This window comes from Salvia hispanica, chromosome 1 (assembly GCF_029641045.1).
Source record: "Salvia hispanica isolate PSC_SH4W2 chromosome 1, Shi_PSC_v1, whole genome shotgun sequence".
NCBI classification, from domain to species: Eukaryota; Viridiplantae; Streptophyta; class Magnoliopsida; order Lamiales; family Lamiaceae; genus Salvia; species Salvia hispanica.
The window spans coordinates 34840935-34857583 of record NC_142692.1 but is presented as its reverse complement, the minus strand read 5'-3'; the positions used below and the strand labels follow the sequence as shown (position 1 = coordinate 34857583).

At 36.0% G+C, this 16649-nt stretch overlaps 5 protein-coding genes across 6 annotated transcripts; 4 read left to right on the top strand and 1 right to left on the bottom strand.

Moving 5' to 3' along the window:
• Positions 1 to 674: 674 nt before the first annotated feature.
• Positions 675 to 1449, top strand: LOC125220820 (uncharacterized). The gene has a single exon (XM_048122956.2). The coding sequence runs from the start codon at positions 808 to 810 to the stop codon at positions 1291 to 1293; it is 486 nt and encodes a 161-aa protein (XP_047978913.1). The 5' UTR covers positions 675 to 807; the 3' UTR covers positions 1294 to 1449.
• A 1935-nt stretch (positions 1450 to 3384) lies between these two features.
• LOC125218041 (uncharacterized) lies at positions 3385 to 3954 on the top strand. The gene has a single exon (XM_048119636.2). It carries the CDS (start codon positions 3387 to 3389, stop codon positions 3870 to 3872), a length of 486 nt encoding a protein of 161 aa, XP_047975593.2. The 5' UTR covers positions 3385 to 3386; the 3' UTR covers positions 3873 to 3954.
• A 2362-nt stretch (positions 3955 to 6316) lies between these two features.
• Positions 6317 to 7419, top strand: LOC125220673 (uncharacterized). Its single transcript, XM_089061111.1, has 3 exons — positions 6317 to 6380; positions 6481 to 6833; positions 6931 to 7419. Exons 1-3 carry the CDS (start codon positions 6317 to 6319, stop codon positions 7417 to 7419), a joined length of 906 nt encoding a protein of 301 aa, XP_088917237.1.
• A 204-nt stretch (positions 7420 to 7623) lies between these two features.
• LOC125185151 (uncharacterized) lies at positions 7624 to 10242 on the bottom strand. Of its 2 annotated transcripts, XM_089058509.1 has the most exons (4): positions 10099 to 10242; positions 8892 to 9778; positions 8339 to 8784; positions 7624 to 8216 (listed from the first exon to the last, which is right to left on the bottom strand). In XM_089058509.1, exons 2-4 carry the CDS (start codon positions 9739 to 9741, stop codon positions 8193 to 8195), a joined length of 1320 nt encoding a protein of 439 aa, XP_088914635.1. In that variant the 5' UTR covers positions 9742 to 9778; positions 10099 to 10242; the 3' UTR covers positions 7624 to 8192. The 2 variants fall into 2 exon arrangements, 1 of the variants encoding a protein (XP_088914635.1); XR_007170071.2 differs by lacking the exons at positions 8339 to 8784; positions 8892 to 9778.
• A 2341-nt stretch (positions 10243 to 12583) lies between these two features.
• Positions 12584 to 13145, top strand: LOC148933676 (uncharacterized). The gene has a single exon (XM_089058511.1). It carries the CDS (start codon positions 12584 to 12586, stop codon positions 13043 to 13045), a length of 462 nt encoding a protein of 153 aa, XP_088914637.1. The 3' UTR covers positions 13046 to 13145.
• The last annotated feature ends 3504 nt before the right edge of the window (positions 13146 to 16649 follow it).

Genomic DNA, 16649 nt, shown 5'->3' with positions numbered 1-16649 from the left:
AAATGGGATAAGCGGAAATTTCTTCTTTTATGATACTCCATAATTTTCAAGATTTTAGAAATACGAGACTAGCCATAATTTTACATGAAAAGTACTCCCTCCGTTCTATTATATGTGGGAAGTTTCTTTTGGATATGATATCAAGAAAATAATATTTATTGAGTGAAGTGAAGAAAATAAAGTATGAGAAAAAAGGTAAGATAAAGAGAAAATAAAATAAGAAAGAGAATAAAGTAAGTATGATAAATGTGTTGTTTTTTTGAAAGAAAAAAGAAATCAGTCATTTATAGTGTGACAATCCAAAATGAAAAATTGATCACTTATCGTGGGACGTAGAGAGTATGAAATTGACTAGAATTTCACTTTTTTTCTTACTTAGTAATACTATTAAATTTTCAATAATAATTTTAAAAACATCAATAACATAATCTACATATCCATAGAATACAACAAATTATGTAACATACCAAGAACCTTCCAATGCGAGGTTGATAAAAATACTCCATATTTAACTTTCAGTCTGTATACATTTTCCACCATTGTTTTTTCTTGTATTTAGACATGAGACAATTGCACAACATCAATAAAGCAATCTTATTTATTATACTACTAAATGACACAACCTAGAAACTTCTCCTCAGAAAGTCAAATAAAACATACCTAGTAGCATCTAGTACTATACAAAACTCCACATAACCCAAATAATTTCCTACTTTTCAACAATCAAAGATTCCACGGAATCACAATCCCCACAAACATTATAAATACAATCCATTGTTCATCCTAAATAATAACAACAACAAAATCATGGGCGCCATAGCAAAACTCATCTCTTATCCCGACAAAATCCTCTCCATCTTCTTCCTCCGAATCCTCCCCGAATCCATCCACTTAGCCATCCTCGCCCTCTGCCTCCTCCACAAGCACTTCCAAATCTTCACCGCGCGCCGCGCCTACGCCGCCGCGGTGAAGAGCAGCCGCAGGCTCCTCCGCCCGCCGCCGGGCTCCGGCGAGTGCAGCGTCTGCCTCTCGGAGCTCGCGGCCGAGGGGGAGGAGTGCTGCGAGCTGGCCGCGTGCGCCCACGCGTTCCACCGCGGCTGCGTGGAGCGCTGGCTGAAGGGACACGCGCCCACGTGCCCGCTGTGCCGCGCGGCGGCCGTGCCGGAGAAGGCGGCGGCGGAGTACCGGAGGGTGGCGGAGGAGGAGGAGGATGATTGGATTGAGAAGGAGTTTGCCTTGGTGTTGTTGAATGCTTTGGATGTTGGGAGATGTAATCATGGGATTTTTACTTGATTAATTTTGGATTTTATTGTATTTTTTTATTTTTAAGAGATTGGTTGATTTAGTATTTTATTTTTATTTATGTGTAAAATTGTAAATGAAATTGGTGTATAGATGAATATGGCTGGCAAGGAATCTAATCATTGAGCTGCCTTATCCTTTTTATCATTCGTGAATATTTAATTGCGTATGTGCAATTATATGCATGGTCATGGATGTATTAAAATAAGTGATCACCAACGACCTCTCTATTCAACTTTATTTGATTAACATTCGGTTTTTAGGTGCAAGTATGTAACTTTAATGTTTTGTACAGAAGGAGTAAAATGTAGGCGATGAAATAAGGGTAATATCGTTGTTTTAATCATAAAATCTGATCAAATTCTATGATTTCGTGTATGGTAAGGGTAATATCGCTTGCATATCGATAAGATAGTTGAGAAAAGTTGAAAATTTTTGTAATTGAATTTTTTTTTTTGAATTTAATAAGCTTGATCTTGATTAGAATTTGACTAATTTAGCTTCAGTATAAAAAAATATCTGAATATAGAAGTTGTTTTACGATAGAGCATGTGACGATCGGAGCCCACGAAAATGAAATTATGTACAAAAGTTACAAATAGGTGACAGGATATTTTCAAACGTTTGGATAACTTTTTGCATCATTCAAAATGTGTATATACTCAAATCTGGTCCAATCAAACATCCATCCGGTCAAATATTCTTTTGGGTATAAATACGACAATAAATAATTACTACTAATTCTGAAATTATTCTTCATACTAGGTAACTAGATACAAATTAAGGCACTAACTAATATATGATCAAAATGATTCCCGCTTTGCACCCACCCCATTAAAAGAAAGTCGGATTCGTCGATCCATGATATCGACAAAAGCCTTGTTTCTGTTAGCTAACTGAATTTTTATACTTGCATCTTTTGGGCAATGCTCGTACTTGATAATTGATAATTGATAATTTGATATATGTATGCAAATTTATGTATGGTGTTGGAAATACTGTTTCTATTTAATACTTACATACTGAAAAAACACTAAGTAAGAAATTTACTTCAGTTATGAAAGATGAAAGATGGGTATCGGGTTTGGGCAGTTAGGTAACGGGTTAAGTGGGATAAGGGTATCGGGTTTGGGCAGCTATGTAATGGGTTTCCTTTATGGGCTTTTAACTTGGGCCGGGGAAATTGGCCCACGCTGATTGGTTGAATTAATAATTCTAGAATTCATCTTCTACTATTATGTGTATTTATGTCTAATTTTTATTTCGTATTATACAATTTATTTACTTTGAAATGTTTAGTTAGTCAAACTAAATTACAACACGTTAATAGATATTTTAGTACTATTAGAAATGATACGTTACATGATTTATATGAGCATTATTCTCGTTATTACTTATTCCTATGCATATTTATGTAATCGAACGCAACCGAGTCTAATTAAATCGAGTCAAAGTAAATGGTATAATACTGAGACATATTATTGGTATTTATATTTTTATGTAAATTTCAAGGATAGTATCAACATCGTTATCAAGGAGTGCGGTTGAGCAACATGAATCCTTAACAAAATGGTTAGTGATTTGATCCATGTCTATAATTTATGACACAAAAAAGCCATCTGTGACATGAGATAGGGAACCAATATTTTTCTATTTTCAAAGATGACGATAAACTTCCTACGTACATTTGACGAAGATATTCAAAATTATGGGACGATTTGAAGTTGGGACTTGAGATAGGCTACAATATATCATTGAGAAACGTGATTAAATTTTTTAATTTTTGTTTACTAGTATTTTAAATTGTAATGTGAACGGCTTAATTTTTCTACTAAACGGAGTACTATTTTTTTTTCGAGGGAGAGTGACAAATGTATAAATATAATAGTGATAAGGCGATTAGTAACATCATAATTGACTTAGCAATAAATTAATTAATAATTTCAGTCAATCATTGTAATCCATTTAGGTCTGAACTTGGACGTGTTTATTTTTTTAAATATTTTGAAAACCTGCTTATATATATACTAGTTCTCAAACATCAACAAACATAGATTCCACAAAATTATTTAGACCGTAAAGTTATGAGAGCTATAACAAAAATTGTTTCTTATCCCAACAAATTTATTTCGATTTTCTTGTTCAAAATTATGCCGGAATTAATCCATTTAGGCATATTATCACTATGCATTTTTGTCAAATACTATCAAATTTTCACGGCGCGGCGTCGCTACGCCGCGGCAGTGAAGAGCAGCCGCAGGCAGCTGCTCCATCCGCCGCCGGATTCCGACGAGTGCAGTGTCTGCTTGTCGGAATTTGCGGCGGAGGAGTGCTGCCAGCTGGCGGCGTGCGGCCACACTTTCCACCGGCGGTGCGTGGAGAGGTGGCTGAAGGGGTACGTCTCTACGTGCCCGCTCTGCCGGGCCGAGGTGGTGCCGGAGGCGGTGGCGGCGGAGCACCGGCGGCTGCTGGCCAAGGAGGAGGATGATTTTGTTGAGAAGGAGTTTGCTCTAGTGTTGTTGAATGCTTTGAATGTTGGGAGATGTAATAACGGATATTTTTTAAGTTGAAATTTGTTACTAGTTTAATTCTTTTAATCATTCATACATATACTAGTATGTTAGTTATGATTGTGTAAATTCATGGATGTATATATTCATTGCAAAAAATATAAAATAAATATTGTATTCGATTTTGATTTTATTTTTCAATATATTTATAAATGTGTCAATTATAATTTATATATAGACATGAGGAATGATATGCTACAAACCTTACATAGGCTCTCTATGTGAGCATCACTCTTGTTTGACTCGTTTCGATTTATCTATTTAGTTTGACTCTAATACATTAAAAAATGTTATTGCAATTTTTAATTTCTCAAAATTCATAAAAATCAAAGCTTGATTTATTATTTTATTCATTTATATGAAATTATTGAGAAAACGAGCAAATTGAATTTTGATTTTTATGAATTTTGTGAAATTAAAAATTATAATAACATATTTTAATGTATTAAAGTCAAACTAAATAGATAAATCGCAATGAACAATGTTAAACATATATCAAACAAAAATAGTACTCAAATAAGAAGCTCACATAAGATATGTAGCATATCATTTCTCGTCTAGACATTGATCTGAATATTCTGGTGACCGAATTATTTTCCATGGTGGATGGTTTTTAAATTAAATGTCTAGATTTAATGTTGTGTCTTGTGTGTACTCGGAATTTTAGGTGAGAATAGAAAAAAGTCATTATACTCATATATATACAGAGATGTTGAAGTATTTTGCACACGTGTAAGAATAAAGTAAAATTAGTTATTTGTGCTAAAGAGTAATCCGACGGAAATGACATTTCAAAAACCATGTTTTTCCCGCACATTAATATAGGTTTTATTTTATTTATGATATACTATATTGCTAAAAAAGGTATTCCGTCACACTTTCCTTTTTTTTTTTTTTTTTTTTTTATCTTATAAAAACTATTACAATTCTTTTTTTAAATACTATTTTCTCTCTCCACCTAATACGAAAAACAAATCTCCTAAAATCTCATGTCATTCTCTAAGGGGTGTTCGGTTAGCAAGACTAAATCTCATGATTAAATATGTATTATGTTTGGTTCATAAGATTGACCCTCTCAACTTAATCCTAAATGGATAGTCTCATGATAATTAGCCATAGCCTCCCCCCTCTAACTAAAATAATTCTACAACTTAATCCTTGATGGATAGTCTTATGATTATTAGTCATGCAACCGAACGCCACCTAAGTATATCATCTATTATGGGATGAAGAGAGTACTTAAAATTTTATCGCGTGGGGTATAAAATAATTGTCAATGGACGAAATGATATGGTACTAAAAGATTGCATATCGATTATGGATAGGAACATGTTGCTATAAGTTGTATGACAAATTAATTTTCTCTATGATATATGAATTCAAATAATTTGAATGACAGGTTATCGATTATCCACTACACTGTTAAAAGTTCTTATGAAAATTGTAGTATCATATAGACCAACATATATAGTAATCAATCTCGTATCTTTCCAACATGGTCCAAATTAAAGTGCAGAAGGTAGATTAATTACTCAGGCCCATTATTGTGTGGCCTGAGATCTTGGCAACTTGTGTTGATCCATCTGTGATTCTCTATATAAGGTCGAGATCTTAGAGAGATACTTCATCCGTCCGCGAATAAGAGTCTCATTTTTCCATTTTAATTTGTCCGCGAATAAGAGTCCCGGTTCACTTTTACCATAAGGAGTCGTTTGGTTCTAGTCATGGGTTTATAATATGTTCAGGCTTCAAATTGGTTTTTAATCGGGATGTGCAATTATGCATATGATAACATTTGTTTGGTTACATCATGGAATTATTTAATGAATACTTATTCAGGTGTTTGGTTTCATTTGTTTAGGAGACACATATGTTGAAATGACTTTTATGTCCCTAGGGTTGTATTCTTCACTCAAATTTGGAGCAATATAAACGCAGCTCCCTCCTTATTTTTCAGCAGCAGCAGCGGGAAAGTTATTTGGCCGTAAAGATTTTCTCCAAAAGCGGCGACTTAGCAAGTCTCTCCGAGGTTAGAAATTACCTGGTTGTCGATATTTTTGTGTTTCTTTCGTTTTTTTGCACGTTGAAGGATACGATTCATCTGTTAAATTTCAATTTTGTGTTTCTTTCGACTTGAAATTTCAATTTTGATTTTCTGTAATGGTGACTTTATTCATCTGTTAAATTTGTGAAGACCAAAACATCTTTGGTTTGTAATGGTTTAAGAGATGCAAATGTCATTCATTGTGTGGTTTAATAGAAATTCAACGTCAATTTGTAGTTTGATTGTTTGGTGGTGGTGGCTTAATTTGTTGGTACTGCAACTATTTAATCACTTGTTTAGCAAGTTCTCTACTTGTTTTTGCTGGATTTTGAGTTTTACAAACTGTGACTATGCCAAATCTTGACTGTGAATCCTACTATTTCTTCCATGCTTTGAAGCTATGGCCGATTCTCGAAGAGTTGGCCCCAATGCTAACTGCAACCAAGGCACTCGAGGAACTCAAGGTTAGGGTAGTAGTGACCATACTCATGTCTGTATACGAGAACGTTTTGTGGCACAACAAGGGTTGTAACTTTGATTTACTGTTTGTCTAATGTGTCCCAGGGAGTAGCCAAATCCGCAGGCACAGTTATCAGAGGAATGACAGAGGGCGTTGTTCTTGGACTGACCGCGAAGAAGCGGTCCTCATCTCTGCATTGAAGGATCTGGTGGCGCAGGGGTGGAAATCGGACAATGGGTTCCGAGGTGGCTACTTGAGCAAGATTGAAGAATGGATGCAGACCGAATTTCCGAGAACTGATATAAAGGCCAATCCACATATGCAATCTAAGTTAACTGCGTTGAAAAAGCACTACAACCTGCTGTCAAACATCCTGGATCGGAGTGGAGTTGGTTTCAATGTGCACGGAGATTTCAAGATTGACTGCTCTGATGATCAACGGGATCAAATCGTGAAGGTTTGTGGTCCATCTCAGGCTCTTCAAAATTGATTCTATTGCCTTTGTGCATTGTCAATTCATCTAACTATGTGCATATTTTGAATCTGATTAATAGCAAGACAAAGAATACCGTGGAATGCGCACAAGGTCTTGGCCATTCTGGGATGACTGGAAGCTTATCTTCGGGAAAGATAGGGCAAATGGACGTAATGCTGAAGGAGTAGTCGAGGCTGCGAATAATAGCTCTCCAAATGAGCCTGTGACTGAGATCAGAGAGAGTACTGATTACCTCCCAAGTTTTGATGATTTCATAGGTGAAGAGCAAGTTCAAGAAATGTTTGGGAACAATGTTGTGGATGATAGTAGTGCTCACAGTGGACAGAACACAAGCGGTCCCTCACAGGCTCCTCCAAAACCGAAGCGCAAACGCAAAGTTAGCGATGATGATTCTGGCTTCATCGACATGCTAGGAAAGATGCACACTGAGACGAACGCGCGTTTGGACACTCTGGCAGCGCGGATTGGCTACGAAATGGATCTCGGGAAAGCAAGAAAAGAAATCTTTCGTTACTTGTGCTTAGGAAAGGTAATGAACTCTTCGTAGACATTATGATGCCACTACTTCTGTGAAAGAGGATGTCATTACTTGATTAGATGATTCATCACCAACAACACTGTGTATGATAGCTGAAAAGAAAATACAGAGTTAGTTCATTTACAGTTGGCAAACAATAAGAGAAGAGATAATATTAATTCAAATTAAATTTTCATAGCTTGAAAATGAGGTGACAAAATAGATAATACAAGCGAATATAACCTGCTGCCTCCATTCAAGTTCATCCACATAAGTGTCTACCATTGACAAAATACAGTTTCTAACAACAACCATACATAGGCGACAAAAATGCCGAGACATAGTCGAAAATGAAAATAACAAGTCAGTTACCCTAGAACAATTTTCCTAACACAATTCCTAGCAATAACAACATTAGACCAATGAAACACAACACATAGTTCATCCGGAGTTCAGCTTCACATCGGGCACAACCACTACAAACAGCTGCAGTTACAGACGCGCTTCTTTTGGTATCAGAAGCACTGCTGACTTCTGTAGTTACAGGCGTGCTTATTTTGGCCTCAGAAACACTGATGTCTTCTGCTTTAGCTAGACGATAAACTTGATTCAATACGTAATTTGGCATCTTCCCATCTCCATGTTTACTGTGATAGTCGTCACACCATAAGAAATAGCCCGAATGTTTTGAATTGATGGGGCATTTGTAGTACCATCTGCCGTTGTGCTTTGCATCTGGTCCAGCACAGAACAACGACATCTTGCCCCCGCCACAAAGACACTCGGGTATCATATCTCCTCCGTCAGCGGAGGTCGCCATGTGGCTGCTGTAAATCATGGCAAAAGAAAAATAGTGTGAAAGGTCAGTAAGTAGGATAGGTTCAAACATTAAATCAAAATGCATATACAAATAAATCAAGATCAATCTGATATATATGAAAATGCACACATTAGTCCACATAGAATTAGCCAGATCATCCCTCATTTGAGTCCACGCTAGACTTGTTTTGACTTGATCAACGTATTCAACATCACCATCAGCCTCCTCATTGACTAGATTATGGGGTGCACCATCAAGTTCTTGTTCGATTGGGTCGTTCAGCATCTCACCACGTATGAAATTATGGATTAAGAAGCATGCCATAATCATCCGAATTTGGATCTTAATCGGATAAAAACTCGCGCTGCGAAGAATGCCCCATCTCATCTTAAGAACGGCAAAGGCTCGCTCGATAATATTACGAGCTTTACTATGACGCAGATTGAAAAATTCCCGCGCATTTTGCGGTCTTTGATTGCCATCACCCCATTCTTTCAAATGATAACGAACATTCTTGTATGGGGTCAAGAAACCTTCAGAGTTTGCATACCCATTATCGCACAAAAAGTAATTTCCTAAAAAAAACCAAATGCAGTTTTTAGTGATGTTATGAGGTATTAAACAAACAGAATCATTTTTTTTTTAAATTCAGCAAGTAGCAAGGATTAAGGTTTTATTAAACCTTTGGGAACCCTCAATCCCCCTTCTCTACTAACAGCATCTCTAAGCACCCGGGAATCACCGGCTGAACCCTCCCAGCCGGGAAGAAAATATATGAATCTCATTCTGCGGTCACAGGCTGCAAGAGTGTTGGTCGAGATTTGGCCCTTCCGCGTTCGATAATGCGGCTTATCCGCATTACTAACGAGGACATTTATATAGGTCCCGTCCAAGGCGCCAATACACCCGTAATGTGAATCACAAAAATTTTGTAAAAAAATACACACCATCACAGTGAAAATTAGTTCAAGGTCAAACAATGGAATACACACGTAATAGATTACCTTAAAATGTTTCCAACGAGAATCAACACAATTGTCAGTCACTGGCTCTAGTTGAGGCAGTAGAATGCCATGAAGCCGGAGGATCGCTCTCAAAACAAGATGAACATAATGGGAAATTGTTTCTCCGGATGGCCTAAATTCAAAGCCAGATATACGAATTTTCTTGTGGTGGGCTAGAATGCCTAGGAAAATAGCAACTTGTTCCTCTAGTAACACATACCTACCATCTCGCAGCCCACCAACGTCTCTTAAAAGAATACACAAACGACCAAATGCGTTCTTATCCATACGTAGGTTATCAAAACAGTCTACATCACTGACTTTCAAGAGCCTATTCATATGATTCACTTGCGGCGGTATCCTCTCTTTCAATGAATACCTAATTAGACGTTGTCTCGGACGACGTCTAAATCTCGTTCTATTTTTCAATTGTAAGTAAGTAATGACAATCGCTTGTAATTTTAACAGATTCACTAATTCTTCAATCATATGGTACACGGCGTGGGATAAGCGAAATTGAGGGGCCATCGCCGCAAAGGGGATTAGAATAAGTGTGATCAGTTGACTGCACAAACAAAATGTTTAACAAATGTCTCAAGGGGGTGAAGAAATGAAATTTGTACACGGTTTAAAATTCAAGCAGACAACAAGCAAACGTGAATGCAGTGACCCACGACGACAAATAAAATAAATAAACCCAAGATTAATTTGGCACAAAATGAAGCCAAGTCCTCTAGTTTGAAATCGTATTAATTTGTGAAATTGCAAAAGAAAAACCCACATAAGAATTTCATATTCAGAAACTAGATCTAGAAAATGAATCCACCAAGATCCATTAAATACGGTCAAAAATTTGAAGAATTTAGTTTAAATTCAAGAACTCACCTTGTGAAACACAATGAGTGCTCAAACGGCAAATTGGAGTTCAAGGCTTTGGGCAGTTTTCCTTATCTCAGCGATTTGGGGCTTTCCTTATCTCATTCTGAAATTCAAAATGATGAAGTGAGGAAGGGTATTTGGGAGAAACAATGGCCTTATCTGGAGCGCAAGTCGATGCAAGATAATAAACAGCCCAAGATGTCCTGATAATAAAATGCCGAAAACTTAATGAATAGTGCGGGCCTCGTGCGGGCCGCTATTATAAAAACGGGCCACCAAAAGTAACCAAATGACATGATTTGTTCAGATAAATATTATAAACCTGAGATAAGTTATTAACCAAACGACTCCTAAATGATAATAGGGTCTCGCCTTCACCTAACTCATTTCACTCACATTTCATTTAAAACTAATATATACAAGTGAGACCCCTATTTCACTAACCTTTTTCCATCCACTTTTCTTAACATTTCTTAAAACCCGTACCGCCTAGGAATGAGACTCTTAATGGCGGACGAAAGAGTATATGACTATGCGACATCTAAACCACAAATATTTGATTCATTCTTTCTAGTAATTGCAAATCTCATGTATACTAGTATAGCTATATTGTCTTCTTTAATTTCTAATGAAGTTATATTATAAACCCAGTTTAGTAAAAATCTATAATACACTAGTTACTAGGTCTATGTTGTAACTTCCGGTGTAAGATCTTTACAAGTTAGGACAATATATATGATGAGACTTGTATTATCATCCGGATGGGTAACATTGTCTGAGTGAGATAAATTATCCGATCGGCGGTCGGATAAAAGTTTATGACTCACTTTTCTTCACCAATGCAAATCACCTCGTCAGTTGATATTTGTTCTCAATTAAACAACCCAAATGGATAAAAGTTTCATGAAACATCCGGCCGGGTGCCAATTCCTACACAATATTACTCGATCGGGGACCTTTCTCTAAATAAAATTTTATGCCTCACCCGATCGGATATTTCTCTGTGGAACAAGCGACTTCATCCTTATTCTCCGACTCTCGTGTGAGTACCAACTCTTGACCCATTTATGAAAAATATCTCCACGTGACTCACAAAACATTATAGAATGCACTCATTTAATTGAAGAAAACATTGCATACTTGATTCACATTATCCTCCACTGAGGTCTTCTCTATGTAAAATGTTGACTTTAACACACATTGACTCAAACACTGACTTTTGACTTAATAGTACTATGAGATACCAAACACATGTTATGTTTTTTTTAGCTATACAACATAATCATCTTGCCAAACACATGTTTGAATCAAGATAAAATCTATATATGAGTTTTATCTACCCTATGCAACATGACCTAATGATCTTAATTTATGTAACTGCACGAAGCCTAATTAATCAAATCGAGTCGAAATCAAAATACTCACAACACAATTTTTCTATTTTAAAGAACATAATAGTAGTAATGATTATTACATGTGTGGCAAAGATATTCAAAGATATGGGACGATTTGAAGTTGGGACGACTTGAGATATGCTAGCTACAATATTATTGAGAAACGTTAATATATATAATGCGGTTAATAACGTAAGAATTGAGTTATAGTACCACTGTAAATTAATAAATCACTTTACGTATGTGATTATTATTTTTTAAAGGCAAAACACATTCTTAGGTCCTTATACTTTAATCAAAATGTTCATTAGGTCCTCGTACAATTTTTTGGTTTTAATAGGTCCTTATACCTTTCTCATAAATTTCATCACATCCTCGTACAATTTTTTCGTTTTAGTAAGTCCTTATACTTTGATTATAACTTTTATTAGGTCCTTATACAATTTTTTATTTTAAAATATCTTTTACTTTTATCTTAGATAATAATTTATATTTAATTAAATTTAATGAATCTTTTAATTTTATTATTTAACTTATCTTATGATTAAAAATATTCAGGGAAACGTATCTTTCAATATAAATATAAATAATCAATTGAAAATTCAGATAGTTATTCTAAAAAAAACTTAGATTTTAATCTTCAATCATCACGGTTAATTTTTTTATTATTCTCTACAATTATTGAGATTATTGGATAACAAGATGATATTATCTTTATAGACTATGCTAAGTTAAATAATGGAATATTAAAAAGTTCATTAAGTTTAATTAAATTTAGATTATTATCCAAGATAAATGTAAAAAAGTCCATAAAATAAAAGATTGTACAAGGACCTAATGAAAGTAATGATAAAAGTATAAGGACCTACTAAAACGAAAAATTGTACGAGGACTTGATAAAAATATTGTGAAAAGTATAAGGACTTATTAAAACGAAAAAATTGTACAAGGACCTAATGAACATTTTGACTAAAGTATAAGGACCTAAGAATGTGTTTTGCCTTTTTTAAATAATAAAAACCTGCTTATCATGACTACTTTATAAACATCAACAAACATATATAGATTCCACCGTATCATTTTCACACAGACACACAATGGGAGCTATAGCAAAACTTGTTTCATATCCCGACAAATTAATTTCGATTTTTTTATTCGAAATTATGCCGGAATTAATCCATTTAGGCATATTAGGCCTATGCATTTTTGTCAAATACTATCAAATTTTCACCACGCGGCGTAGCTACGCCGCGGCGGTGAAGAGCATCCGGCCGCTGGATTCCGACGAGTGCAGCGTCTGCTTGTCGGAATTGGCGACCGAGGAGTGCTGCGAGCTGGCGGCGTGCGGCCACATGTTCCACCGGGGGTGCGTGGAGATGTGGCTGAAGGGCTACGTCTCGACGTGCCCGCTCTGCCGGGCGGAGGTGGTTCCAGAGGCGGTGGCGGCGGAGTACCGGCGGCTGGTGGCGAAAGAGGAGGATGATTTTGTTGAGAAGGAGTTTGCTCTCGTTTTGTTGAATGCTTTGAATGTTGGGAGATGTAACAACGCATATTTTTGAAGGTGAATTTTTGTTCACGAAATTGAAATTGTTACCAAATTTAATCATCATTACCATTGATACTCATGGAAACTCATTGCACATAAGTTTTATATTGATTATATAACTTCTTTTTTTTTTTTTTAAATAATGTGTTTCTAACAACTTTAAAAAGTACTAGTACTAGTTTATAAGTTAATGTCTGAATTTTTTTTAAAAAAGTGTTGGATATTACTAAATTATTTAGGACAAAAACTATTCTAGGAAAAAAAATTAAAAAATTCTAAAAATTTGGGGGAGATTATAGAAAACCCCAAAAGTTGATGTAGTTTGAGGCAAATTATTTCTATTAAAACAACGTCGTTCTAATGCTTGCCACTTATTTCTATTATAAACACGAAATATAAATTTGGAGGAAAAAATAAGAAAAACTCATAATTCATGTATTTTTATTCAAAAATAAAAGTTTGGAGAAAAACAAGAATAGTTGAAAGTTTGTATATTTATAGGGAAATAACTCTATTTTAATCTAAATTGCACTATAAATTTTTTGGGGGCCAGTTTGGAGTTGGGACTTGAGAATTGAGATAAGCCAATATTGTTGAGAAAGCTTATTACTCCCTCCCCCTCCGTCCACAGAAAATAGGGCAATTGGTGTATGTCACATGTTTTAATGTAGAATTGGTAAAATAAAAGAGAAGGGAAAAGAGTAAGAGATGAAAGGAGAAAAAGTAAGTGAGAAGTAGTGTTAGTGGAATGATGTGTAGGGTTATTATTTGTTGAAAACTTTTCATAAATGAATGTGCTCTATTTGTTTTGGACAGTCAAAAATGATAAATGTGCCTTGTTTTTTGTGGACGGTGGGAGTATTTATTTTAATTCATAATTATTTTTTATTTAAATGTATTGTGATTAGCGCCTTTTCTACGTATTTTTCGGAGGCCGTTAGTACTTAGTAGCACAAGACTTGAGTTGTTTAAATTAATTAATCGTTTTAATTCGAACTAGATTAGAACTTGGATTAAAAACCTCAATAAATATAGATTCCACAAATTATTTTTACACACACGGTTCTAAATTTCTAATCGATCGTCGAGTTATGGAAGCTATAGCGAAACCTTTTACTTTTTATCGTGGCATATGTATTTCGTGTTTCTTCTTCATAATTATGGTGAAATTAATCCATTTAGGCATATTAGCCATATGCATTCTTGTCAAACACTTTCAAATTTTCACGGCGCGGCGTCGATATGCCGCCGCGGTGAAGGGCAGCAGGAGGAGCCTGCCGCGGCCGCTGCCGGGTTCCGACGAGTGCGTTATTTGCTTGTCGGAATTGGCGGCGGCGGAGTGCTGCGAGCTGGCGGCGTGCGGCCACAAGTTCCACCGGGGGTGCGTGGAGAGGTGGCTGGAGGGGCACGACTCGACGTGCCCGCTCTGCCGGGCGGAGGTGGTGCCGGAGGCGGTGGCGGCGGAGCACCGGCGGATGATGGCGAAGGAGGAGGATGATTTTGCTGAGAAGGAGTTTGTTCTCGTGTTGTCGGATGTTTTGGATGCTGGGAGAAGTGACGTTGTATTTTATTTTTGTCTAGTTTTTTTTATGTGATTTTTTTATTGAAATTTGTGGAGGTTTGGAATTTGGAATTGCCAAATCTTATTATTCACGCTACTTTAGTTATTTAATGATTTATGTACATACTTTTATTAGAGTAGTGATATTGGGAAAGTGCTCATTAAGTATATAACTAGAGAACAAATCACCGCCACAAAATCAAGAAAATCAAGGGCTAGTTTTAACACATGTGATTTTCGAATTTGAAGGAGAAATCAGTTCACTCTATCACAGATTTACTTCACTATACAAGGCGGGGGTATAATGGATATTTCACTAATAAAATTAGGGTTAACAATTGAATTAATTTCTCATTTGCAGAATTCATCTCCCGCCATCCCTGCTCATCCCGTCGCCTCCATCCCTGCTCATCCCGTCGCCTCCATCCATCGTCGCCGTCGCTTCCATCCATCGTCGCTGCAATCGCCGTCGCCTCCATCCATAGTCAAACAATGAATCCAAATGAGAAAGATTTTTCAAAATGTAAGTTGTTCTACTAGTTTCTGATTTAGATTTCTCATTCTGATTTAGATTTAATTTTAGAATAAAAGTTAGTTTTGAGAATTCTGCAAATTCAAACGACGAGAGTTTTTAATAAGTGAGATATGCAGTAGTTTATTATGGAATCCAAATTGAACAGAACAGATGTTAGTTTACAGTTAATTACTACAGTTAACTACTTCTGTTTTTTGTATAGGTTTTGATCGAAAGAAAAAAAGAAAAACAACAACCGTAGACTCCGATCGTGAGTAACAACTACCTGCTCTGTTTTTCATTTAGTGAAGTATTACATTATTAGAGTGAAGTGTTTGTGATCTATGCTTATTGTGCTTTGTATTGAGCATGCTTGTATTGCTTTGTTTTTCCATTTCAGTGAAGTAAAACATGGTTAGAGTGAAGTATTCCATTGTTAGAGTGAAGTGTCTGTCATCTATGCTTGTAGTGTTTTGTTTTTCCATTTCAGTGAAGTAAAACATGGTTAGAGTGAAGTATTCCAGTGTTAGAGTGAAGTGTCTATCATCTATGTTTGTAGTGCTTTGTTTTTCCATTTCAGTGAAGTAAAACATGGTTAGAGTGAAGTATTACCGTGTTAGAGTGAAGTGTCTGTCATCTATGCTTGTAGTGCTTTGTTTTTCCATTTCAGTGAAGTAAAACATGGTTAGAGTGAAGTATTCCAGTGTTAGAGTGAAGTGTTTGTCATCGATGCTTGTAGTGCTCTGTTTTTCCATTTCAGTGAAGTAAAACATAGTTAGAGTGAAGTATTCCAGTGTTAGAGTGAAGTGTCTGTCATCTATGCTTGTAGTGCTTTGTTTTTTCATTTCAGTGAAGTAAAACATGATTAGAGTGAAGTATTACAGTATTAGAGTGAAGTGTCTATCATCTATGCTTTTAGTGCTTTGTTTTTCCATTTCAGTGAAGTAAAACATAATTAGAGTGAAGTATTACAATGTTAGAGTGAAGTGTCTATCATCTATGCTTGTAGTGCTTTGTTTTTCCCTTTCAGTGAAGTAAAACATGGTTAGAGCGAAGTATTACAGTGTTAGAGTGAAGTGTCTACCATCTATGCTTGTAGTGCTTTGTTTTTCCCTTTCAGTGAAGTAAAACATGGTTAGAGTGAAGTATTACAGTGTTAGAGTGAAGTGTCTATCATCTATGCTTGTAGTGCTTTGTAATTCCATTTCAGTGAAGTAAAACATGGTTAGAGTGAAGTATTCCAGTATTAGAGTGAAGTGTCTGTCATCTATGTTTGTAGTGCTTTGTTTTTCCATTTCAGTGAAGTAAAACATGGTTAGAGTGACGTATTCTACTGTTAGAGTGAAGTGTTTGTCATCCCAGCTTATCATCCATGTTTGAACCTTTTTGCAGGCTTGCTATGTTGATAGGGTTGTCTACAGGACGAGGATGGTGGTTCGAAGATTTCCCACTGTCCGGAACTGGAAAGCCACCCTTCTTAGGGAAAGAGGTCAGTTGGAATTAAAAAATGGTGGTGTTATAGGTCGAGAAAGCATAGAAAGC

Coding starts and splice junctions, on each gene's coding strand:
- LOC148933676 (XM_089058511.1), top strand. CDS start 12,584: ATGGGAGCTATAGCAAAACTTGTTTCATATCCCGACAAATTAATTTCG.
- LOC125220820 (XM_048122956.2), top strand. CDS start 808: ATGGGCGCCATAGCAAAACTCATCTCTTATCCCGACAAAATCCTCTCC.
- LOC125220673 (XM_089061111.1), top strand. CDS start 6,317: ATGGCCGATTCTCGAAGAGTTGGCCCCAATGCTAACTGCAACCAAGGC. Junction 6,381..6,480: donor AGGCACTCGAGGAACTCAAG/GTTAGGGTAGTA, acceptor AATGTGTCCCAG/GGAGTAGCCAAATCCGCAGG. Junction 6,834..6,930: donor AACGGGATCAAATCGTGAAG/GTTTGTGGTCCA, acceptor TCTGATTAATAG/CAAGACAAAGAATACCGTGG.
- LOC125185151 (XM_089058509.1), bottom strand. CDS start 9,741: ATGGCCCCTCAATTTCGCTTATCCCACGCCGTGTACCATATGATTGAA. Junction 8,785..8,891: donor GGGATTGAGGGTTCCCAAAG/GTTTAATAAAAC, acceptor GGTTTTTTTTAG/GAAATTACTTTTTGTGCGAT. Junction 8,217..8,338: donor CTAATTCTATGTGGACTAAT/GTGTGCATTTTC, acceptor CATGATTTACAG/CAGCCACATGGCGACCTCCG.
- LOC125218041 (XM_048119636.2), top strand. CDS start 3,387: ATGAGAGCTATAACAAAAATTGTTTCTTATCCCAACAAATTTATTTCG.